Source organism: Myxine glutinosa, chromosome 4 (genome assembly GCF_964187855.1).
Source record: "Myxine glutinosa chromosome 4, kmMyxGlut1.1, whole genome shotgun sequence".
NCBI lineage: Eukaryota > Metazoa > Chordata > Myxini > Myxiniformes > Myxinidae > Myxine > Myxine glutinosa.
In genome coordinates this window covers 65,026,656-65,053,294 of record NC_136264.1, presented here as the reverse complement: position 1 = coordinate 65,053,294, position 26,639 = coordinate 65,026,656, and the positions used below count along the sequence as shown (strand labels likewise).

The 26,639-nt window shown below is 41.5% G+C and overlaps 1 protein-coding gene across 1 annotated transcript in view; it reads left to right on the top strand.

Annotated features, from left to right (window-relative positions):
* Positions 1-26,639, top strand: part of PDE2A (phosphodiesterase 2A) — a 376,017-nt gene that overhangs the window by 264,982 nt on the left and 84,396 nt on the right. Inside the window, exons 15-24 of the mRNA XM_068112452.2 lie at positions 3,318-3,357; positions 7,687-7,750; positions 7,884-7,962; positions 14,910-15,087; positions 15,293-15,405; positions 19,733-19,810; positions 20,005-20,127; positions 24,546-24,616; positions 24,861-24,983; positions 25,205-25,292. Of these exons, the coding sequence (XP_067968553.2) occupies positions 3,318-3,357; positions 7,687-7,750; positions 7,884-7,962; positions 14,910-15,087; positions 15,293-15,405; positions 19,733-19,810; positions 20,005-20,127; positions 24,546-24,616; positions 24,861-24,983; positions 25,205-25,292 (957 nt within the window). The remainder of the gene's footprint in view (positions 1-3,317; positions 3,358-7,686; positions 7,751-7,883; positions 7,963-14,909; positions 15,088-15,292; positions 15,406-19,732; positions 19,811-20,004; positions 20,128-24,545; positions 24,617-24,860; positions 24,984-25,204; positions 25,293-26,639) is intronic.

Below are 26,639 nucleotides of genomic sequence, written 5' to 3'. Positions count from 1 at the left end.
CTGTTCGGTCGCGGTTGGACCATCCGCTCGGCCCATCATACCATCTAAACCGCGATCAGTAACAATATATATATATATATATATATATATATATATATATATATATATATATATATATATATATATATATATGTATATATATATATATATATATATATATATATATATATATATATATATATATATATATATATATATATATATATATATATATATATATGACACTCGGATAGGTCAAGGTGATAATTGTAGATGAGCATAAGTGTAAAAACAAAACAAACCTCTTTTTATGTTTTCGGGTTGTTCGTCTGTCCGTATGTAGGGCTAAACCTAATTTTTTTCAGCAACCACATGTCTGATTAAGACAAAACTTCCAGGGTAGGAGCAACACCCATGCAGAATGTTTTTATGATAATTGTGATGTCATAGGTCACGTGGTATGGCAGCCAGCTTGGATTAAACACAAATAATTTAAAATATATTTCTCAGAAACCGCTGAATGGACAAATTAGAACCTTGGCATATTGTCAAGTACTCCCAATGGGGAACAAAAGCATGATAATATCATCGGTGAAGTGGTATATCAGCCATAAATGTTATAATTGAATGCCTTATCCTAAAAATCTGAAATTGCATGCACATATTCTATGACCCATTTGTATTGAAATATTAAATTTATGACATCATAGATCACATGGTTTGGCAGCCATATTGGATTTAACCTAAAACCTTGAAGAAACTTCTCCCAAACCACCAAATCGATCGACTCAAAACTTTACATGGGTCATTGACTTGGCATGGCGATTAAAAAATGATCAAGAAAACGTCATTGGTCACATGGTGTGGCAGCCATATTGGATTGAAGGAACATATTAAATAATTCTAAAACCGCTTACCCTATCGATATGAAACTTTACAAATGTCATCTAACACAATTACTGCATATAGTTTGAAAATTATGACCGTAGATCACGTGGTTTGGAAGCCATCTTGGATAGAAAAACAAACCTTATCCGATCAGCCCGAAACTTCACAAACGTGATCCCCTTTCCATACATATGCAGAGTTTACATTTTTCATGTCATATATCACATGGTTTGGCAACCATATTAGCTTCAAACCTTGTATTTTAAAAAAAACCCTTCTCCGAAACCGCTTCATCGATTGATGTGAAACCTGTCCTGTCTGGTAAAAATGTGATACTTGAAAACAGCTGAAGGGATTTAAATCATACTTGTTTATTTTTACGACAGTGAATGAGGGCATCTACCTGTTGTCACAGGTAGGGACTACGCGGAAGCATATTGGCGACACAGTCGCTTTGCTCTATTTTAACCTTGTCTTAAAAATATAATACTTGAACTATCAACATTCTTGACCACCTTTGGTATATAAACAGCAAAAATAATGGCATTGCCAACAGTAGCCTACATTATCTTTCCTTAATATTTATTGAATTGATTATATAGGAATCAATGTGGAATGCTGTACTTAATTTGGCATATTACAATGTGCATATTTACTGCTCCGGGTCTGCCGTTTGCCAGCATTAGTTGGTGAACTTTAAAATCCCATGGTGTCTTTCGCAAAGAGGAGATGAGTTATCGCCAGCATCCTCACATAATTACAAATTCCTGCCCTAATGCCCAGGGGCAATGCATTGGCAGCCTTGCAGGAGGAGTGTCAAAATATCCTCAAAACAAGATAGTTGCAATAATCCAAGAGACACCAACTTTTTTATTGTTTAAGATATAAGGACATTTCATAAGCAAGAAAATACTTTTTCATAGACAAAATCGGTACAGCAGTATATATCCAACAAATTTAAGGAAGTATTTTTTGTCATGACTCTCGGCAAAGCGACAGCTTAATCGTCACACAACCAACCTGGCAAGGTGCTAATAATTACAGGACTTTATTTGGACCTGCCTGGTGGTAATAATTACTTCACCACCCAGGTGGTGAAGCATATGCCTTGTAAACTGGAAAAACGACAGAATAAAAGTTTCTGGCTCTTTAGCTCATGTGGAGATGATTAGTGATGGCTTGACAAAGGTTGGATAAATATTTGGTCTAAGTATCTTATCATAGAGTTTTGGAAAGACATGAGATCATAGATTTATGTTGGAGAAGGAAAAATTCTCGGAGGAATGAAAACTGGTTTCAGGCCACTAATGTCTGCCAATGTGTCATTTCACCAGTGGACATCGGTATGCAAGATATCGGTACCGATCGTTTCATTCTCACGACTAACATCTGCTGTATATGTGTTCATCAATCAGCCGGTTTACCTTGGATGTCTATTTATCTTGACACATCCATCGTTCACATTATATAGCCCGTCATACATGATGGGACTCTCAATTAGGACCCGGAGTTGCACTTTGCCAGACTGGTCACACATCTACACCACCTGATGTGAGTTATCCGTAATTTTGTATCAACCGATGCAATTCCTCGGACACAACTTCACTTTTTCTGTATGTGATTCTGGCAGCAATCACAAAAATCTTTCCGTACATGCTCGGCGGGCATTATAAAAGTTAATTCCTCAGTCTTGTTTTTTTACCGATATTCATCACCTCCTTTCCTTCACAAGGATTTTTTTTGTTGGAGCCCATATTGCTTGCCCAATTTACGTCGTCAAACGGTCCAATGAGTGGCACATGTTTGGGAACGTTCATTATATGTACATGGGGGTTGGAAGGAAAAACATGCAACGACTCATTCATTAGTCAAGGAGAGAGATAGTATGGTAGTATAAAATGGAAAAATGTAGGTTGGGTATCCAAAGTGCAATACAAAGTTATAATGGAAAATAGAGTTCAGTGCTCTCTGGTTTAACCACCATGATTGCTTTGTGGTTTCCTTTTGAACAGTTTGATTTCTTTCTGTGCAATTGGTGTGCTTGTATTGGCCTCGATGTGTATTAAGTAATCAGGTGGAATGAATTAAATACCATGTCACTGTCTCGGCATATCGGCATATCCACGACGTTGTTTTATTGTCCTTTAATCGACTGGTTTTGTGCACATTCTATCTTTTCAAAACGTGTTATTACAGGTCATGTGGAACAGGTTGTCTCACAGAAATTGATAATGTAATGTTGAAACTATACACCAAAGTATTTCCCAAAGATGTTGTTGAGCTTGTAACAAAATTGCACGATTCAGTTAATTTAAACCTTCTTGATGTGGGACTTGCATTTAGCCCATGAGTTCTGTTTGGAATCACGAGAATACTGTTTATCCTTTGATTGTGTTTGCAAAGTGAAGTTTGGATTGTGACGGTGGCTGTGCGTGCATTTCTCTTTCCAGGCACTCTTGCAAGTTGCAAAAAACCTGTTCACTCATTTGGGTAAGTTCTGCATTGATGTTTTAATATTTAGCCCCACGCTATTTGAAAAAAATGGGGGAGATATTGTAATCCAACTCCGTCTCTGTCTGGCTTTTCGTCTGTCCGTCTGTCACGCTATCTCCTCCTAAACGGTTGTGCAGAAATTCACCAAACCTGGTAGTCATGATCACCACGTGGCACAAAGGTGCAAGAGCAGTTTTTACCCCACCCCAAACAAATCAACCAGACAAACAATTTTATTTTGTTTGTCTGGTTGATTTGTTTGTGAAATGAATGTTAGCTCTTTCACGAGCCTCGATTCAGTATACAAAAAAAAACCAAAAAAAAAAACCCCTGGAAATATTGTTGGAAAATGGAGTAACAGGAGCGAGCTAATTGGGAAATAAGGAGAAGAGAAGAAGATTACAAATGCTATTATAGATAGATGCTTGATGTGGGCCATATCAGGAATAGTGGACATAGACTATAGAGGGTAGTCAATGTTGTGGGAAGTGTCAGGAAATAGTTATTGCTAGGTTGAAAGAATGGATAGGTATATATTAATCAGGTATCAGTGTTTTTTGAAGAATTTGTAGACAAAAGTTGGTTATGCTTGTGGAGTGGGTATGCGGATGACATTGGGAATGTGAGGGTGTAGCGAGTGCAGGCAGTTGTGAGGGTGTAATGATCGTGGATGGTGGTGGCGTTGCACTGAGGACCAAAATTATGAATGGTACGTTTACTCAGAGGATTAGAAAAATAGATACAGAATGTTGGTTAAGGGAATGCAAGCAAAGGGTTGTGAGGTAATGGTGTCTGGTGTTCTCCCAAGATTAGGAAATGTATTATAAATTATGAGCAGAGCGATTATATGTCAACCAATGGCTGGAAGAATGGTGCAGGGAGGAAGGTTTTACATTCAGGAAGTAGTGGGAATCATTTCAGGGACAAAGGGCATGTTTCCAGAATGCGAGCCATATACTGAATAGAAAGGTGTCAGTAAGGTTTGCAGTGGGAAATAAGGGTATTCAGGCTTTTTTTGGTTAGAGGAGGGTGGAGAGACTCTAAAGAAAGGAACTGATGACATAATTGTGATTGCTAAGGCCAGGCAGCAAAATATAATTTCAGGAAGGGAAAAGTTAAATATATTCTCTACCAATGCTAGGAGTTTAAATAATAAACTTGAGCTTCAGGACAAAGTAGATAGCAAGGAGTACGATATAATTGAAATAAGCGAGACATGGTTTAATGAGAGAGTAATTGGAGGATGGGATTTGAAGGCTACAAGATGTGTTATAGATGTGATAGGAAAGAGAAATTAGATATCTGCGATCACAAAGTGATCACCAAGGATAAGACCGGGGGAGGCTTACCCTTGGAGATCGCTTGCGACTTACCCTTGGAGATCGCTTGCGACTTACCCTTGGCCTGTAATCCTGAAAAAATAAAAATAAAAACATCCAATGATGGCTATATGTTTTTTCAGCCCACCATATGGCCTTGACCTTAAACATTTAGGGATAGAGTATAAATAAATAAAATGTGTCCCCCATATACAATCGTTCCATAAAACTCAACATCATGAAAATCGGAGGAAGATTAATCAAGTTGCGATCAAAAAAGTGTTTTTTGTTAATTAGATAATAAACCGAAAAAAGTGAGTCAAGGACACTAATCAAATATCAGGTGCACAACTTCAGTGCAGGTACACTATTATAATGCAAGGACATCTTAGAAGGCTAAACGGTCTTTGAGATTCCACTTTGGCACAATTGAGAGATGAATAAAATGCGTGCATTATTTTTTTCAGATCATCATTTGACCTTGACTGCATTATTTTTTTTTCAGACCACGATTTGATGTTGACATTTAATCCGGAGGTGTATGATGCAAGATCAGCGTAAATGCGCCATGCTTTAGGCTATCTAGGGAGGGCAGATTTGTTCCGATCAGACAAACCATAGTCGAGTTTTGGTTAGAAATGCTAAAATGTCTAATTGGGTCATGACCTTAAATTTAGGTCAAGGCAAAAAAATGAGGTCAACCCAGAATACTTTCTATTCCCATTATTGATGCAAAATTTAATTTAGAAAGTCCTCAAACATTAGCAGAAAAAAGGAAGAAAAAACCTTAATGGTGGTTTAGTACATCTTGGGGTCTAAGACCTTGACATTTAATTTGGAGGGGTATGATGTAAATTAATCTGTGATATCTAGTGAGGGCAATTTTGGTCTGATCAGACAAAGCTTAGTCGTGTTGTGGTAAAAATGTTAAAATGTCTATAATTAGGTCATGACCTTAATTAGGTCAATGTCAAAACAAATGATGTCAACCCCACCTACTTTCCATTCACATTATTGATGCAAAATATCATTCCGAAAGTCCGAACTGGCTCTGAGGTACAGCTCGGAAATATTGGAAATTATAAATGCAGGAAGAAATAAAAAAAATCCTAAATGTTGGTCTAGTACTCGAAGTGGTTTAAGAAACTCTGTTTAAGAAATACCATTAAAAATTTGGGGGCGCTAATTGTAGAAACAAAGCCTACAAGAGCAATAAGCATTCCTCATCCTATATAGGATGATATGTAGCAATCTGGGTAAAAGACAGCATTGCGTCGAAAGAAAGGGGTAACATTAACTTGGGAATTATTATGTATGGATGGATAGCCGATAGAGATTGTAAAAACAGTAAGATACTCCTCGGATACCTTTATAGGGGTCCTGGTGTGAAGGACGAGGAGGAAGGAAGGGTACATGAAGAATTGAGAAAGGCATGTGGTAAGGGAAGAGCATTGATTATGTGGGATTTTAACTTGCCAGGGATAGATTGGGTCCAGGAACAGGGAAAGGGCAGAGCAGATGAAGATTTCCTAGATCTCGTCCAGGATTGTTTTTTAAGTAATAATCCCAAAATGGTGGAGGAGGTGGAGGTAGGGGAGCATAATATAATCAGTATTTAGACCTGATCAAGTGACAATAATAACATCGTGTGTGCAAGGATTCTGTTAAGGGTTGGAGTTAAGGATAGTAGTGTAAGGCTATTCGATTTCAGGAAGACAAACCGTGAGAGTATGAGGAGAGATCTGTGTGCTGTTAGGAGAGAACCTGACCCTATCACAGCAGAATAGCCAGTGATAGGACCAGGGGACATAGCCTGAGAGTAAAGAGTAGAGTTAAGACAGTAGTAAGGCAGTGGTCTTCAACTCGGAGAGTAGTTAATGCATGGGATGGTCTCCCTGGAAAGGGTGTCACAACAGAAACAGTCCATAGATTTAAATTGGAACAAGTGTTACGCCTCGGTCCCCCGTCGGTGAAGTGATGTGAGTTGACAAAGTGGAAGATACAGAAAACATGGAAGAATCGATAATACTTGCGAGTGGGTTGGAGACACACCCACACACCAGATTAGAAGTTAGTAGTTCGTTTATTTTTCAAGATATTCCGCTCACAAGGTTCAGACATACATGGCGGTGGCCATCTTGGATTTTGACGTGGCGACCAAATTTTCAATAGCGTTCTTCCTTATGCGAAGATGCACCCACACACCGGATTAGAAGTTAGTAGTTCATTTATTTTTCAAGATAATCCGCTTACAGGGTTCAGACATTTACTTTTCAAGATATCGCGCTCACAAGGTTTAGATATGGTGACAGCCATCTTGGATTTTGACGTGGCGACCTAATTTTCAATAGGGTTCTTCCATATGCCTCGTTGCATCCACACACCAAATTATAATTCGGTCCTTCGCTCACGCACGCACGCACGCACGGACGGACGGACGGACGGACGCACACGCGGATGGAGGGGAAAACCATAGTCCCCCTTTCGCTCTGCGGTGCGACGGGGGACAATTACATGGGTACCTTGAAGCATTGTAGATATTGACAGGACTGGTAGACAGCTTGAATATGGATAGGTGATCTTGTACATCTGTGCTGAGTATGGTGTCTGTTGTCTCATCAAGGAAGTGTGCACGACGGTGTTGTATATTCTTCACCAGAAAACCGCCTTTGCCACCTCTCTTCCCTCCCCCCCCCCCCCCCCCCCCCAATAAAACCACAACATTTTTTCCCCATTTTTTTCTCTTATATCCTTAAGCCTGCCATGCTTTACTCATCCCCGCTCCTCCCCCAATTTCCCCAATGAAATTACATCATATTAACTGATTTCTTTAATCAGGTGTTGGTGTGGAGCAGGCATGATGAACAGAATGGCTTCCTCCTGCCCCAAATTCCCTTGTTATTCCTTGTTTTTCTTATCCTCCGAAACTTGTTGCAAGTTGTTAGAGGCCTCTGGAAAGGTAGCAGTGAGCCATTGTGATTCTAGACTTGTCTTCAATTGATTCTAGATGATGTTACCGTCTTGCTCTACGAGATCATGCAGGAGGCCCGGAACCTGAGCAATGCTGAGAGGTGAGATTAATGTTTATTGGTTCATGTATTGTGTTCCAATACACGCTGGCAATGGAATTGTGAATGTCGATTTTTAAATGAAGAGGTTTTTGAAAGAGCGATAGGCATTCCGATTGTAATTTATTTCTGGCAGTTGCTCCGTGTTTCTACTTGAGCGCGGCCGGCAAGAGTTGGTTGCCAAAGTATTTGATGGAGGCGTGGTCGATGATGAGGTGAGGACACAGATGGAGAACATTTTTTTAAAATTGATTGTGAGGCTCTAACCTCTTTTTTGTAGGCAGCATATAGCATCATTTGCAGGGGGCACAACTGTGGTACTGATGCAATGCCCCCTGTAGGTTAGAGCAGGAAATTCTTCAATGAAAGACACCTTGGCACATCTTCTCCCCTTTCATTGACCACATGATAATGATCAAGCTGATCATATGTTTCAGGGCCACATGTGAGACAAAACACAACACATTGTTTTCAGTTTTGGTGTCTGTTTGGACAAAAACATTTCACTGCGGTCATTTTTATCATCATCACAGAAGGAACAGAGAGTTCAATAAAAAATAGATTTTTTACATCATTCAGAGCAAAGAAATGTTTGGGAGATTAACTTTTCCAGCCCAATTCTCTCTTTGGTTTGCATTTCAAAATGGGTTAATCTCCTGTTACGAGATCCCCAAGGAAAATGCATGACTCATGGTCACAGAACCAAAGACAACTCCTCTGGGTTGTTGTGCTTGATGTTCCCACCAAAGCACAAAGCTCACTAACCCTAACAATTCCATCAGACTGTGTTGATATGTTTCTCGTCTCCTAATGTCCTAGTAATTTGCTTCAATATTTGGAGATATTTAAAACTTTTTTTGTATGTACAAGCTCTTCTATCAGCCTTGTATACCGTAGAAAGAAAACCAAGACCTCAAAATGCTAGATCACGACTCAAGGGGAGCCCAATGTAAAGGGTTGTAAATGGAAACAGAATTGCATTGATTAAGGCATCCCAGCAAAAGTTTGCAAAGACATCTTTGTAACTACTAATGCCCTTTTTTGTTCCATGAAAATAATCACGAAAGGAACATTAAAATATCGGAAAAAAACAAAAAAGAAAATTAATATAACATGATAACAACAATCAAATGTTATGTACAATGGGGTTTTCCAGGATCACTGCTGCTGCAGTAATAATTGAACATCACTAGGTAGAGTGCATAAAGTGTCTGCAGTAAGTATTCACACCCCTTGACTTTTTTCCCATTTCATTTTGTTACAGCCTGAATTTGAAATAGATTAAACTGAGATTTTTTGATCACCATCTACACATAATACCGCATAATGTCAAAGTGGAATTGTTTTTGGAAACTTTTACAAAAAAATTAAAAATGTAATCCAGCAATATTTAATTTACATAAGTCTCAACCTCCAGAGTCAATACTTTGCAGAAGCATCTTTGGCAGCGATTACAGCTTCGAGGCTTCTTGGTGTCGGGGATATTTTCCCTACAGTAGTATGTAATATATGAACCAATAAATTCAATGTCCATCAACTTGTCAGAAGAGTCACAAATTTAATTCCAGAGGAGGACAACACTTTCTGTCTTCAAAAATACACAGCAAGAAAACAATTACCCTTATTAAACCAAGAAGAGCAAGATACAATTCACAAAAACACACAAGGAAGATTTACAACAAATCTTGGATCAAAGTCCAGAGTGAAAATCCTGGTACAGTAGGGATGCGCAAGGAAATATCATACCAAACACCAGCATGCACACTGCACAGTATACAGTAACATACAAATCAACCAGCCAAGTGAAGTATCCTGGCTCTTTAGTCATTCGTTCTGATTTTTTATACAGTTTCAAGTGGGAGGAGCAAGAGGAGGGGGGAGGAGTGAAGAGAGGGGAGGAGAGCAATAGGATTGGTTGGGCAAAGTTTGGGTGGGAGGGAGTAGGTGTCGAGGATGAGGTTGCCTCCTGCTGAGAGTAGGTTTGCATCCCAAATTCTTTCTGCTTTTCCATTGTCTCCTGCAAACACCTGGAGCCCTGTCTCTAATCCCTTCAAAAACATCTGAAGGTCATTCTCAGTGAAGTGGTTACTCATTTTTGACACGACAAGAACTAAAGATCACTTACTTTATTTCAAAGCACATTTTAAAACAATATTATCCTTAGTCACAACCAAATAATTACAGCGCCTCCATAATTAAAACTATACCAAATGATTTACCATTCTGTGGGTTTATCTGTAATTCATTTATTATTTGATGCAAGGGTGATTATACAATGTTGCAAATTAACACACTAGTAACATGAGTTTTAATAAGTCATGTTAAGATTTGCAATTAAATAAGACAGTCCTTATTTAATAAATAGGTATTTACTTCACAATTTGCCGTACTAAAACCCATCTAAAAACTCAGAAGTTCAATTTGTTGCAGACGGATGGTTCTTGTTGAGAGATTTTCCCGAGAACGCTGGCAATTAAAGAAAAGCGTGCGCTGACTGTCTGTCTCCGCAACGATCAGCGCAGGGAGGATTATTTTAGCGCAGAGGGGATTATTTTCTTCCATTGTTTTAACTCTGCAATAATTACCAAGTATCTTGCATTCACTTATCAATACAATGTTTACCTTCGACTTCGTACTAAGTCGATTATTCACTAGTTTCATAAACACAAAGGGATTTGTAAAGCAATTCAGTGGATGCTAATTACTCCAGGCAGCTGGTCAGACATGGTGTTTATCAGCTACTAGTTTTGCCATTATTTAATTTATTTACTAAGAAGACAATATCTTTTCTCCAACTTACTTCCAACATCACATTATTTTCCAACAAAACATCCCATCTGTATTACATATTCCCTTCAGTTAGAAAAATGATTTTGCCATGGCAATATGCGATCTGCCATTGCCTTACACTAAGAGTTTTACTTTTTCTTGAGCAAATGATTCTGGGCAGTGTCGGAGATAACGTGCCAACTGGAGGAAATCCCAAATAGACATGGGAAGAAATAAAAAAACACCTGCAGACTAGGACTGCAGGGTTGAGGCTCATAAAAGTTGCTTGCTTCATAAATTTACACTTCCACATTGGGTATGTCTGCATCAGCGTTGCACATCTGGATTTGGGGAGTTTATCCCATGCTTCCTTGCAGATTTGGTCAAACTCTGTCAAGTTGGATGGGGAGCATCGGTGAACAGCAATCTTCAAGTCTTTCCACAGATTGTCAATGGGATTGAAGTCTGAGCTTTGGCTGGGCCACTCAAGGACTTTCACATCCTTGTTCTGAAGCCATTCCAGTGTCGCTTTGGCTGTATGCTTGGGGTCATTGTCCTGTTAGAATGTAAATCTTCGCCGCAGTCTAAGGTCTTTCACACTCTGACGCAGGTTCTCCTCAAGGATTTGCCTTTAGTTGGCTCCATTCATTGTTTCCACTATCATTACAAGTTTCCCAGTCCCTGCCGCTGAAAAGCATTCCCATACCATGATGCTGCCACCACCATGCTTCATGGTAGGGATGGTGTTAGATGAGGGTTGAGCTGTGCTTGGTTTCCGCCAGACGTAGCGCTTTGCCTACAGGCCAACTAATTCACTTTTCATCTCATCAAACCATAGAACCTTTTGCCTCATGTTGTGAGTTTTTCACATGCCTTTTTGCCAACTCCAGGTGTGCTATCATGTGCCTTTTTCTCAGGAGTGGCTTCCGTCTGGTCACCCTCCCATAAAGGGTAGATTTGTGAAGTGCTGCAGAGACTGCTGTCCTTCTGGCAGGTTCTCCCATTTCAGCCAAGGACCTCTGTAGTTCTGTCAGAGTGGTCATTGGGCTCGTGATAAAGGTCCTTCTTGCCCGGTTACTCAATTTTGTCAGACAGCCAGCTCTAGGAAAAGTCTGGGTAGATCCGTATTCTTTTCATTTCCTAATGATGGAGCTCACTGTTCTCTTGAGAACTTTCAACACTCAAGAAATTGTTTTATAGCAACCCCATCCAAAACCTTGATCTTTTCTACCCCTTTTAAAACACCCCAAATCCGCCTCTTTCAAACACCAACTTCTTTCCTGTAATTCCGAGTGGTGTTCATTTGCTTTATACTGTGTACCCCTCCCCCTCTCCTCCCCCAGCACTCTCCCTTCCACAGATCTACCAATGTCCCTGTTCTCTACTGTTGTTGTGCTTGTGTGCTTCCCTCTCTCTCCCCCTCTTGTCTCCTGCTCCCTTCATTGTATGTTTTATGTGGCTGTGCATGTTTTCATGTTCAATGTGTTAGCTCTTACACGAGCCTCGATTCTGTATACAAAAAAAAATACAAAAATATAAATAAATAAATAATGTCCAATCAATTGAATTGGCCACAGGTAGACTCCAATCAAATTGTAGAGATATCTCAAGAATGATCAACGGACATTGGATGCACCTGAGCTCAATTGGGAGTGTTGTAGCAAAGGGGTTGAATACTTATTGACTCGAGACATTTCAGCATTTCATTTTAAATGAAGTTGTAAAAAAAAATTCAAAAAAAAAATCCACTTTGAGATCATGGGGTATTGTGTAGATCAATGACAAAAATGTTTGAATTTAATCGATTTTAAATTCAGGCTGTAACACAACAAAATGTGAAAAAGGTCAGGGGGTGTGAATACTTTTTGAAGACATTGTACCTCTGCTAGGCTGAACAGTTTACGTTTTGTATCCACTCTGATAGGCCGGATCTGCATCCGGCCCTGAACCAAAATCGAATGGGATTCAGATGACCTTGAGCATAGAGAGGGTGAAGAGAATTGAGAAAGGGTGAGATAGAGCAGGATTTTATGACCCGTGGGTTGATGCCGTCTGGTCCAGTTGCAGAATCAGAGTCGAGGTTTGACAGAAACTTCTCCATCTTGTCAGGAGAGACGGACACAGAGTCCAGGAGGAGCTGGTTTTGACTGGGTAAGGAGGGTACAGAGAGCGATTGGTTTGGGACACAAGATTTGGAGGCAAACACAGAGTTAAGGCATTCAGCTCTTTCACGTGGAGTGTCAGCTGTGTAGCTGTTTGAGGTAAGGGAGGGGATGGAGGGAACAAACACCAGAAACAGATTGTTCTGATGACCTAACCACCTCACCCACCAAGTTTTGTCATAAGTCATCCACAACATTATATCGTAATATATATATATGCTATATATCGTTTTTGGCCCTATCCCTCAATGGTGAAGAGTCACTTAAGGTTTTGCAAAATCCTCATATCTGGATCCAGATCTTCACCAAAATCGAATCATTTCCTCCTTGTCACACAAATAAACTTTCCACCAAGTTTCGTCCGAATCTGTCCATAGCTTTTTGAGATATCCTGTTCACAGTCAAACAGAGAGGGGGTTGAAACCATAACCTCCGTCCACCTTCGGTGGTGGAGGTAACAAGCAAAATCTCACAAAAGCCATAGACGGTCTCATAAATAAGTAGAACAGCACCTGGTAGAGCGCATAGTCTCGCCTCGTGCATTCATTCTCAACAAAAACATCGTTAGCTGAACACACTACGATTATGGCCACTAGACACGTCTTAAGAGAATGAAGCCAATATCGGCACTTCCTTGGTTTGCTAACAGTGAGACTAACATTGTGCCTGCATACTCCGGAATGTCCGCCATTTTTTTTCCTTCCCCCAAAATCAAGTAACACGACGACATCACCACGATGACATTGAATGGCTGCTTCTACGCAGCCCAAATTGACCGCAAGGGCACCGGACTCTAGACACACAACGACCCGCACGTAACTGACCGGATTGGTTGTGAACATAAACTCATGCGGCTGGCTCTGCCCAGTACCAGCGACCTCAAAAACGTGGTTACGAAGAGCCCATAGATTCCTGAAGGGGAAACAACCACAACTGATCCCTCCAGTCAAACAAGAAGGCAGAGCAGCCAATTCATTCAAACTGCTTGACAAGTGTGCAGGTTGATAGAGGAATCATAGCTGTAACGGAGATTCCAAAGGAACATAATTGGCAGACACACGTGCAGCTGGAAGAGATTCAAAACTACTTTGGTGCCATTACTCGCTAAAGTAAGTGTAGGACATTACTTATTTAATACTAGCAGGTGTACCCGGCGTTGCCCAGTGCTGTTTCTAATCCTGTTTATATTTTTAAGAAATGAAATTTTGGTACTTTTCTATTTTTTGTGGAGGCCTAAAACACTTCCCGACACCCACGAAGGAATGGGGTCAGGGATCATTTAATATTCCCTTTCACAAAGCTACAAAGGCTTAGGCACTTTAGTACGATTAAAAAAAGAATACAATTAAAAAAACAAAATTATCAAAGAAATGCTTTTGCGTAAAAACACTCCCTGGCACAGTTTGATAAAGATCCATTGGGCCATTATGAGAAAAATAGCGACACAGACAGACAAACATCTCTTTTATAGTGCTGATAGCTAGAGACAGGATTCCTCTTTTAATGAAGTCCACAAGTCCAAATCCTAACAACCCTAACACTAACCCTAACGACCTTAATCCTAACCCTAACAACCCCAACCCTAACCCTAGCAACCCTAACACTAACAACCCTAACCCTTACAACCCTAACACAAACTGACAACCCGAACCCTAACAACCCGAACCCTAACAACTCGAACCCTAACAACCCGAACCCTAACAACCCGAACCCTAACAACCCTAACACTAACCCTAACGACCTTAATCCTAACCCTAACAACCCCAACCCTAACCCTAGCAACCCTAACACCAACAACCCTAACCCTTAAAACCCCAACACTAACTGACAACCCTAACCCTAACAACCCCAACCCTAACAACCCCAACCCTAACAACCCGAACCCCAACAACCCCAATCCTAACAACCCCAACCCTAACAACCCCAACCCTAACAACCCCAACCCTAACAACCCCAACCCTAACAACCCCAACCCTAACAACCCCAACCCTAACAACCCCAACCCCAACACTAACAACCCCAACCCTAACCCTAACAACCCCAACCCTAACCCTAGCAACCCTAACCCAAACCCTAACCCTAACAACCCTAACCCTAACCACCCTAACCCTAACCACCCTAACCCTAACAACCCTAACCCTAACAACCCCAACCCCAACCCGAACCCTAACCCTAACCTAACCTGTGCCAAAATGACGTGGTTCATGTTCACTCGAATGGTTGGTTTGCAGAGCTATGAGGTGCGGATCCCTGCCAATCAAGGCATCGCAGGCCATGTAGCCACCACAGGCCAGGTGCTCAACATCAAAGATGCCTATTCGCATCCACTGTTCTACCGTGGGGTTGATGACAGTACAGGCTTTCACACACGCAACATCCTCTGCTTCCCTATTAAGGATGAAAATGAAGGTACAATCATAATAGAATCCTAAAATTCCTCAAAATAAAATCATTGTGAATAACGTTTTATTTCCATGAATCAAATACTCGGAGATTACTTAATCCCCATCTGGAGATGCTCACTACCTCTCATGCTTATTGTTGCCCATGGAGTAAGTGTTTTGATTTATACCAGGCCAAGACCGGTTTGGAATATTGTATTTTGTACTTGCAGAGGTGATCGGTGTTGCTGAACTGTGCAACAAGATCAATGGACCATGGTTCTCCAAGTTTGATGAAGATTTGGCAACAGCATTCTCCATCTACTGTGGCATCAGCATCGCACATGTGCGCTATCCATTTACACTGAATCATTTACACATTTATGGTGGCAGTAGTTACGCTGAGGCCCGAGACACCGTTTATATTCACGTGTAGTTTTATAACTTCTCATTTTGTATTAAGTGTATGTTTAAGGTAAAGAGTCGATGTAAAATGTTTTCAGCAAAGCACACGGGATTTTGTACTTGGTGAGATATCCTGGTTTAGGTGTCTCATCTCAAATTCTCCTCTGTGAAACCAAGCGGGACTGGGCAGCGCGGGGGATAACACATCACATTTTCCCCACCAAATGAGGGAGTTAACATCTCACCCTTAGATCTCCATCAGTGTGCAGTCGGTGAGGATTTGTTTTTGTATACAGAGTCGAGGCTCGTGAAAGAGCTAACATTTATCAAACAAACAAATCAAACAAACAAGCAAACAAAGTATATAAAAAGGGGAGCGGTCGACAAGATGGGGAGAGAAGGTGAGGAAGCACACAAACACAACATTTGAGAGCAGGGACATCGGGAGATGTGTGGGAGGGAGAGGGCCTGGGGGGAGGCAGGATAGGTATAAAACGCAAGGACACCAAGGACTTCCAGGAAATAAGTCAAAAGTCACCTCAAAAAAGTGGATTTGGGGTGAAATTAGCGGGGGTAGAAAAGATCAAGGTTTTGGATGGGGGAAGATAAGAGATGGTGGTGAACAGCCGTTTTAAAGACCTGGAGGGAGGAGTGGGATTGAAGGGAGTGTGGGAGTTTGTTCCAGAGGCAGGAGAAAAGAGGAATGAAGGAGTGAAGGTGAGCAGAGAGGTTTGTTACCTGAGGCTTGTTACCTCAGGTTTGTTACCATCGGCTGGCATTGGTGGAAGGCCTTGAGGTGGAGACAAATCCTTGATGGAAGGATTGATCTGAGGCTGTGGGGTGGGAGATGGAAAAATCCCCCTCAGTTTTCACAGAGAGCACAGGCAGAGCAAGGCAGAACGATGACTGGCTACCAGAGAAAGCCGCACAGAGGTAGTTGTTCTTCTGACAACAGTGCAAATCCCAGCCACTGACCACTCCCACCATCGACTTTTTATTTTATTTTATTTTTAATTTTTTTTGTTATATACAGGATCGAGGCTCGTGAAAGAGCTAACATTTATCACTCAAAACATCAAACATACACACAAATCATATAATAAGGGTAGCGGTAGACAAGATGGGGAGAGAAGGGGAACCACACAAATGCAACATTTGAGAGCAGGGACATCGGGAGATCTGTGGGAGGGCTTGGGGGGAGGAGGCGTGGGAAAGGGGGTAGGGGGGGAGTGGTGGGAGAAGTATAAAACACATGGACACTGCAAGGACTTCCAGGAAGGAAGTCGGTATTTCAAAAAAGTGAATCTGGGGTGAAATTAGCGGGGGTAGAAAAGATCAAGGTTTTGGATGGGGGAAGATAAGAGATGTTGGTGAACAGCTTTTTGGCCACCATTGTGTCTCGCTTGACACCTGATGCTCCCATAATCTTAATCTAAGGTGTGTGTGTGTGTGTGTGTGTGTGTGTGTGTGTGTGTGTGTGTGTGTGTGTGTGTGTGTGTGTGTGTGTGTGTGTGTGTGTGTGTATGTATGTTTAATAATTCATTTTTTTATTTCTTAAGAAATGGCTTGCCTCATGTTGCCTCCATTTTATAACACAAACATTCTGGTTCAGTTGGGCTCCCAATAGAGTTAAGTTGGTGTAACTTTATTTGATAATCTCCCAGCAGAGCTAAATTGGTGTAACTTTGTTTGATAGCAGCGTGAATAGTCTCACCGATCCACAGGCCGGAGGAACATGGAGGGGGCTTTTTCCGTGCTGCAACTACTTGTCGTGGCCTGAAGAAAAGTTTTGTTCGGCCTTCTTCGGAGTTTAGGTGCTTGGCATGCGCTGGTGTTCTTAGGGTGTGGTGCATCCTGTCCTGAAGTTGCGATTCAATTTACATTTTGTTTGCATGAGTGGAATTAAGCCTGGCCTCTCCAGGGATTAAATTTCAAACATTTTTGTGGGAGCGGTGATACAGGCCACGTCAATGGAGTACAAGACGGAAGCGAAATTCATGAAAATATTGATATAAACATAGAAGTGGATTTCATGGAAATGAAAGATGAAATGAAATACACCAAAGTTGACATGGGAATCTAATTTAAAGAAAATAATGAAGAGATGCTCCGGCAATTAGAAACCAAATTGGATAACAAATTGCAACAAATGTGGACTGGATTAGATGTGACATAAAGCCAGGGCAACTGGATATTGATCCAAAAATCGAACAAAATTCCATTAAAATAACTGGGGTTGAGGAGAGAAATTTGAAAGGCAAAAAAAATGCATAGGGAGATGCAGCAAGCAAACATCACAGTAGACTTATTGAGTATAAGTTCCGTCATGATAGTGTGGATGCCAGCCTGCACCAGAAGAGTAAGGAGATCGTCCTAGTGATGGAGAAAAGAGAGGATCTAATGGGTTATGTACAAGGTTTAGAGTCCCCAGTAGCATCCCTAGAACAGGTTTTTTTTTCAGGAAAGGGATCATCGGGAGCCTTGATTGGCCAATTTGGGGGAACGTACTGTCACGGAGAAGCAGCTGGTCACTCGTGGCAGTCTGATGAGGGAGGAAGTTGAAAAATTCAATCAATATTTTTGTTGGAAAAATAAAAGCCCTCATTCAGGTTAAAGAACACCGTTTTTCTTTCAGAGATATTATTGGCAAACATATTAAGTTTAATTATATCCACCTTGGTGTTTTATCTTTTATACATGGGCTTTACCGGTATCAACATGTTAAAGCCATGATTGTCTGCTTCTTCTCCTGCTAACTTGTGTTTCTGATCAGAAATTAAAATCTTAATATTATAGTCGCTTGAGTAATCGTAGTGAAAAAGTTAATTGATACTTGAAAGAATACACTACACGCATGCGATGCGGTATGTCTTTTTGTCTTCACCCCCTAACCCTGCACAGCATATAATGAGACTTGTCAATGATTTTGTTTTATTCCATTTTTTAATTTTATTTCTTTGTTTTCAAAGTCTAGGATCATGGAAGAGGAAGCTACTGGGGGTAGAATGCAACGCACAGACATTGCGGGCTGTAGTGCAATAAGCAGACACAGCAATGTGTGTCACGACACAATGTCAAGCAGGTGGGGGTGGTTTGTGAGGACAGAAAGATAATGTGTAGAGATGGAGGATGACTTGAGGTGTGGTGGAGTACTCCAAACCTGAAGTGCTGGAAGGAAGAATGGGATTGAACAAACTAAAGAATGAGGTTCCACAAGTATGAGAATAGAGGAACAAATGAGTTGATTTGAGCTTTATTTTTGAAGTTTCACAAAGATGGGGTTGCTGGAAGATTGTTTGCAATTTGGTGGTGGGGGAACTAGCGAAGGATGGATGGATGAAGACCTTGGAAGGGGTGATGTATCACAGCTCAGGTACTTGCTTGTGATGGGAAAACAGCAGGCCCTGTGCTTATGCTTCTTTGTGGCAGATGCCATTGATGTTAAGAGCTTTGTTGTGGAGTGACAGATATGAAGTGGGGGAAAGCAGCTGGTTTGGCAGAGCAGTTCTTCATTAAGCTACGGACAAAGGCCCTATAGGCTGAGAGAGGTTGAGATTTCCCAAGGAAGGACTTGGCATGTTGGAGAAGATGTCTGAACCTGGATTTGGAGGCTTTGATATATGGCCTGCCCAGACATAGCTAATGGCAAGGCCTGGAAGTTTGAGAAACTGAACATCTCTGTGGCTGATTGCGGAAGTACATAAGTAGGATCACTTGACAATCCTTCAGGAGAGACCGTGTGAGAATGTGACATTTCCTCGGATTGAAAGACGTGTTCCAAGTGTTAGGGAAAGCTACAAATATAACCGTGACTAATTATTTACTTACCACTTTATTATTCTGTGGCACTTTCCCTGGCATGTGCAAGCGAATTAAAGATGCAACCAGTGGCCCAAATAATAGAGTCCTGGTTAGGTAATTTAGGTAACTAATTAGACGAGGACACTTTCTATTTGCAAAGACCTTGGCAGTCCATTGGGGCCTTGTAGTGCTGATTGGATATTTGCATGAAAATCATGTTTGTCTTTGCAGCAGCACTTCCTGGTCCATGTAAGAGTTTGGTGTGGATCACTCAAGTCTCTTTATTTAATTATTCCGGCATGCCAGGGATGGCAAACGTTTAAACCATTCTGAATTAATAAAACATGCTGATACCTGTCCAGATAAGTTAAGACAATATTAATTTTTGTGGAGTATTAATTTACCTATTGAGGCATTTATGGAGCTGGCATAAAAGACGATATTAGTCCTTTTCTGTCTCCACACAGTCACTACTTTACAAGAAGGTGTTCGAGGCTCAGCATCGTAGCAAACTTTCCAATGAAATGATGATGTACCATATGAAGGTCAGTCGATACACAAGGTAGCCAATTTACCCACACGTTCACCATGACTAAAATGTAATGCCTTAACATGGAGCAATCTCCATGGCAAATGGGCAGCTTTAAAGGAAGCTGCATGCCTGCTGAATGAAGAAAAGATCAATTGTGCCCTCTTTCTGTTTCTTTTTCCACTCGTTTATTGATACTCTCGGGAGTAGGTGTCATACGATGAAATCACGAAAGTGCTGAGCGAGGGAATCGTAACTCCAACGGAAATCCATTCAGACATTGCCGAGTTCTACTACACCCCTCGATCTCTGCCAGATGAACGCACTCTTCCGGTAAGATTGCAAATAGACTCAGAGCCTGGGACGTACTAGCTTTGAATATATAATTCCATTGTTTTCCCTCTTGTGCAGTTAAAATTGGCATGGCCGAATGGAATCCAATTTTCACCCTCATGGTCTGCTTCCGGGCCTTTTGTGTTATCTACTTCCACCTGGACTTCATAGCTGGCTTGTACATTTTTGTATCACCTTGGGTTGACCTTTATGAAATGGTTCAATGCTCTTTATTCTGGTCTCATTTTCTAACTTGCCCTCTTTTGAGTTATTTTCCAGTTGAAACAGCTCAATTTTAGGGTTACACACATGGACACAGAAATTTGATGGAGGAGGAGGCCATTTGGCCCTTCAAGCCTGAACTCTATAAACATCACATTCATTAATTATACCAGATATCCTCTTGATCGCCTCCTTTCAATTGTAAAAGTAAAAGTCCCGTCTCCTTCAGCTGCTTCTCCTAGCTTCGTCTAGCTAGGCCCACGATCAATGCAGTCGCTCTACACTGACCCCTCTTGATGGCAGTCATGTTTTTCCTCAGACATGATGACCAAAACTGAACACAACAGATGAGACCTCACTATATTCCTTTTCAGTGTTAACACAACCTCTTTTTTTATTAATAATTATTGATTCCCCTACCAATACAACCTAAAACCTTAATAGTTTTACCTATAGCTACCTGGCACTGTGCTGTCTGCTTACCCCCATTATTAATTACCGCCCCCAGATCCTTCTTCTGTGTTACATGCTCCAAGTTTGCCCCTTGCATTTTGATGTGTTTTTTTTAGGCCTTGGATAAAGGTGTATTTTACAAACTAGCAACGGTACCCGGCCTATGGGCGGGGCTTCAATTGGGAGGCCCAAATGAAATGGCAAAATATCAGAAATTGAAGGCTTTTTTTTATTTTTTTTTAAACGATTTATATAAACATCCGTTAAATCATATCACATGCAAATCATCAAAATCTAAACCGTATTTGTAGAATTTCAATAAAAGCCTCATCACTGTTCATATCGGTAAATATTATTCCATCGCGTTTGGAAAAACTGGAAAATTGGAAATTGGAAAATTGAAAAAACAATATAGCCTATTTTACTCCAGGGCGTCCCAGGATTACCCACCCAAAATATCGTTGCGATCGGTTCAGCCGTTTTTGCGGTACCTGGGAACAGACGGACGGACAGACATTTGGTGAATTATAGTAAGATAAAGTATTTGTAAAGTAAGGTGTTGAGATTTAATTATTAATTTTTTTATCGACCCTGAAGTAATTATTTAATTCACCCATGCTAACACCCCATGATTGATGGTGATGTCGTAGAGGAAATGTCTCCACACAAGCTTTCAATTATTTGATAATAAAATTCATAATAACTCTCTGCTTTTGGCAACGAAGGCCACCTCCTCTCATAGCACACTGACCTCCTCCATTTTTGCATTCAGTGTGTAGCTCTTAATGGGATCTTCTGGTCTCTCTCTGCCATGGCTCGAGTTCCCCAAATCAGTGCATTTGGCACAGTTCTGTTCCACATCTTCATCAATGATCTTTCTGATTGCCTGGAACATTTTGCCCATCTCTTTGCTGAGTATTCCACCTTCTGCCATTTCCTTTATCATCCTTCAGACAGCCGTACAGCACCCTCTTCTTTCTCTGCAGACCTTGATATGATTAGGAACTGGTCCCACAATTGGAATGTATCTTTAAACCCCTTTATCCTACACCCCACACACTCACTCTCTCTCTCTGAAAGGACCATCTGGCAAACCCTCCCATCCACTTCCCCTCCCAACCTCCACCTTCCCTCCGATGATTGGGGAGACTATGCCTAAGTTGGGGTGTATATTAATTTTATGTGTATCTTTGTTGCTACCTTTTTAACAACTATCCCACTTTTTGCTCTGCAGTCATCTCACTTACTCTGGATTCTGACATTGACTGTCTATCCATTGTTAGTTTCAGCCATTTTGCTCCATGGTCATGGGTGTTTATGTAGAGATCTCCTGACCTGTGAAAGTTGCCTCACCCTCTCCATTGGAGTCTCTTGAGCTCTTTGTCCCTGCTTATACCCTTTCAATCTGCTTCCTGTTTCTGCTCGGCGAGTAAGTATTGCGTTCAACGTGTCTATATATGTTTGGTGGCAGACTAACTTGACAATACGGTATAAGCATTTAGGATTGCCAAGTTTGGCACAGAGCTTCATATTGTACATACAGATGTGATTATCCAACACTCACAATAGTGGCCTATAGTAAATTTCTTTTTAGCTCACCTGGAACCACCTGGAACGAAGGGAGCTGATGCGATGGCGCGTCGTCAGTCCGTCCATCCGTAAACACTTGGAACCTCTTCTCCGAAACCGCTGATGGGATTGCGACCAAATTTGGCACAAATGATATTTGTTGTGTTGTGACTGAAGTTTGTTCACGGCATTAAAAAAAATTGGGGTCTAAGGGGGTTTGCCGGGGGTCAAAATGGTTCCAGGTTTAACCCCCCCAAAATATGTATTTGCTTTTTCCCCTGAAATTACACACACTATTTCGATGAAACTTTACCACAACCTTCATCACCCGTGATGTACCAAAGTTTGTTCACAGCATTCAAAAAATCTGCCCCTTTGGGGGTCTACGGAGGGGTTGTCCCCCAAAATAGGTACAGTATTTGCTTTTGTCTCAGAAACTACACATGCAATTGTTGATGAAACTTGACCACAACCTTAATCACCCATGTTGTACCAAAGTTTGTTTCTGGCATTTAAAAAATCGCTGTCTAAGGTGGTCTATGGGGGTGCTTGCCCCCTCCCCCCCTCCAAAAATAGGTATTTGCTTTTTTCTCAGAAACTACACACACAATTTCGATGAAACTTCACCACAACCTTCATCATCCGTGATGTACCAATGTTTGTTCAAGGCATTGGAAAAATTGGGGTGTGAGGATGTACATGGGGAGGGAGAAGGGGGGGGGGGGTGTGATTGCCCCCAAAATAGGTATTTTTTTGTTTGTTTAACGTCTTATGATTATGTTAATATGATTCTACATGCTGCCCTGTCTTCTAGCAACCATTGAAATTGGTTTAAAATACCTCTAGTCAGTGCAGTATACTGTTTATTTTACCAGGTGAGCACCAGGACTATTGCTCTTATGTTTTTATATATATCCTTGTGAAGTTGAATTCATTCGAGACATTCACAGAATGAAACTCTGTGCCGATTTTGGTGATTCTAGCTGCCCTCGGTGTTGAGTTATTTTGCTGACAAACAAATACACAGGTGGGATCATTGCAGTACCCACACACCCATCCTATGGTGGCGTGAGCAATAATCGTGATGCATTCAATAATTTGCGGTACAGATAACATGAGGCACAATCCCAATGGGCCTCACTGGAATGACAAACACAGAACCCCCACTAATCACAAAACAGCTTCCCCTTCAGCCACGAGCCTGTACACACAAAGGGTATGTGAGGAATTACAGGAAGCAGAAGAATCAAATAACCTTTAGCTGGAATGAAGAAACAAACCCGGAAGGAACAGCATGGACGAAAAATGCCTCGTGGCACACTTAACGTGAACAGAGAGGGAAATTAATTCAGTGGTGCATGATGTATCAACCACAACATAGCAGGAACCACTATATTCACAATGGGGGGCAGCTCATACACATGTAGAGCACTGGGGGCTGTTCAATGTTCCCTGTAAGCCCCTCCAACTCCTACTGCTGAATGAGTCTCAGCACTCTAACAAACACCAGAGTTTCTTCATGGATCTCTAACTGCCTATGCTGCACTCACCACATGCTCTCTTCATATCGCCCTGGACATGGCGGAGTGCTTTATATCCACTGATACTGAGCCTACACATATCGCAAGTAGTTCCACACCACCCTCAACTGATGGAACTAGACAAATGGGCTGATGCGGACTTGCTTCAACGAAGGACATGGGCAGGGATTTTCATTATAGGGAGGTATTGTAGAAGGTAAACAGGCCTGCAGAATGTCCCTACGGCTTCTAGCAGACTAATGTCTAACCTCATGATTATATCCTCAAAGTAGGGCCTACTTACACCGATATGGTACTTTGTCTTGATTACAAATACATATTCACATAGGGTAGGGGAGGTGAGTCCCACTCCTTCCTGTGCATGTAATTCCATTAGGCCTCTGTTTTAATCGAGATTAATATTCTTGATTCTTTGTTTTGTCATCCTTGAACATGAACCAGATATAAAGTGCAAATTCATGATTTACTTCATCATTTGGTTTTTGGTGGTGCACCGATTGTGAGCCATTGTTTTTTTTCTGAGTTTCTATTGTGTGAGTGAAGGAGAGATCAAAAACCTAACAAAACATTTGGACATTTCCATGAGGCTAAACATTAACTTCCCACGTGCATCTCCCTCTCCCTTCACTGCAGGCTGTCCTCAGTATGTTTGCTGACATGGGCTTTATGAGCAGATACAAGCTGGACACCAACACCCTGACATGGTAAGCATCCGAAAACGTGAACTAACCCCACTCCACTGCAGGAGATTCTTCCTTTTCCACAAACCTACCCTACTTTCTCAAACTTTACTCAGAACTACTTATTCTGACAGTACGCATCATAGAAAGGCCCGTTTGATTGGATCGGTTGTGTTCCATCACTCATTACTAATCCTCGTGTAATAATACGACATCTTAAGCGGTATCTGACTGGCATATGGCAAGCTGTGCTTTTTCGCTCCTCCAGGTGGTGCCTCATGGTGAAGAAAGGGTACAGGGATCCACCGTATCACAACTGGATGCATGCGTATTCCGTGTCGCATTTCTGCTACCTGCTCGACAAAAACCTGGACCTCAGCAAATACCTCGAGTGAGTTAACACCTGCGATGTATATTGAAACAGATTCATGATGGGGTCAAAGGAACTTGTAGTATACTAAAAGAAATCCTAAAGCTCAGTCGTCTTATTTGAAGATATACGAAGTATTTTGAATTGTTGTTGATTATTCAAGATTTGCCTGAAATTTATATGCTATCGCTTTCAGATCTTGTTAACCACTGTCTGTCATACACTTACTTTCCTTACCTTAGTGACATCGAGATATTCGCTCTTTTTACTTCCTGTTTGTGCCACGACCTAGACCACCGTGGAACCAACAACTCATTCCAAGTAGATTCGGTAAGTTTCACAAAAACCATCCCATGTCGTTTATTTGACTTGTATGATGGCGTTCTGGCCCAAAACATCAGCATATTGGAGAAATATTGGAGCAAGTAGCGACCAGATATCACTACATGTGGCATTATGACAGCGTGAATAATATCCTTGACCAGGGAGATGGAGGAGTGCAGACAAATAGAGAAATATGAGTTCAGAGAGTACAGGTAGAATAGTCCAGAGGTAGCAAACTCTCCTTTGAGGTGTCTACTCAGGATTTCATTCTTGGCCGGACGCTACACTGTCGACTTGGTATTTCGCAGACAGGGCGATGCATCACAGTGTGTGCCGTTCCTCGGATCAATGTTAAACTTGGCGTCATGGCAGCTAGCACGAGGTGATGGACGTTAGAGATCCCCCGTTGTCCTTCTTGAATAATAGGCCAGTTAGCACGACACCCTGATCAAATTCCAAATTCCTGTCACATTCAGTCCAACGTCAGTTCTGGCCAGCTGGTTCATAAAGGTCTTGAGCTGAAACATTTCTCAACCAAATTCACATGAAGGTGGCAATAATTGGAGCCATTAAATTTGTGTGTGTGTGTGTGTGTGTGTGTGTGTGTGTGTGTGTGTGTGTGTGTGTGTGTGTGTGTGTGTGTGTGTGTGTGTGTGTGTGTGTGTGTGTGTGTGTGTGTGTGTGTGTGTGTGTGTGTGTGTGTGTGTGTGTGTGTGTGTGTGTGCTTGTTGTTGTTGTTTGTCATCTCCATATGTGGGTTTCAGAAGGTGGGACGGAGCCCTCTCAGTATCACCTTTGTGTGTGTGTGTGTGTGTGAATATATATATTGTCACGCGGCCGTCTGTGATTAAACTCAGATGGTCACGGAAGCCGATCGCGAAGGCCTTAGCCCCCGAGGCGAAAACTCAATGGCGGATTCCAAAAACCAACAGCTACACCAAAGTGCACGGGATGGAGGGGGGGCGGTGAGACCCCTGCAGTCTTACCTATTAAATCAATCACACGGAAACTGCGTTCAGGAATATATACAGAAAATAATAAAAGGGTTTATTGCAAAGAAAATCGTGACAGGGAAAAGCACACACCTGTAATAAATATCCTAATCGGGACGTCCCCACACGACAGATTTCAGAAACGAGACACAGGAATATGAATTAATAAAAAGAAAAACGTCCGTTATGTAATTGTAAAATGTTCTGCGGATGTGGCCTTATCTCGTCTGTCGTCTTGCGTCCCCAAGCTCCGCCACACACCACGAGCCCCTCGCTCCAGCACCACAGCAACGCGAAGGCCCGAGCCAATGCCCACTCCGTTCGCACACGAGGCCCCAAAGCAGGAAAAGTACCGCGCTGA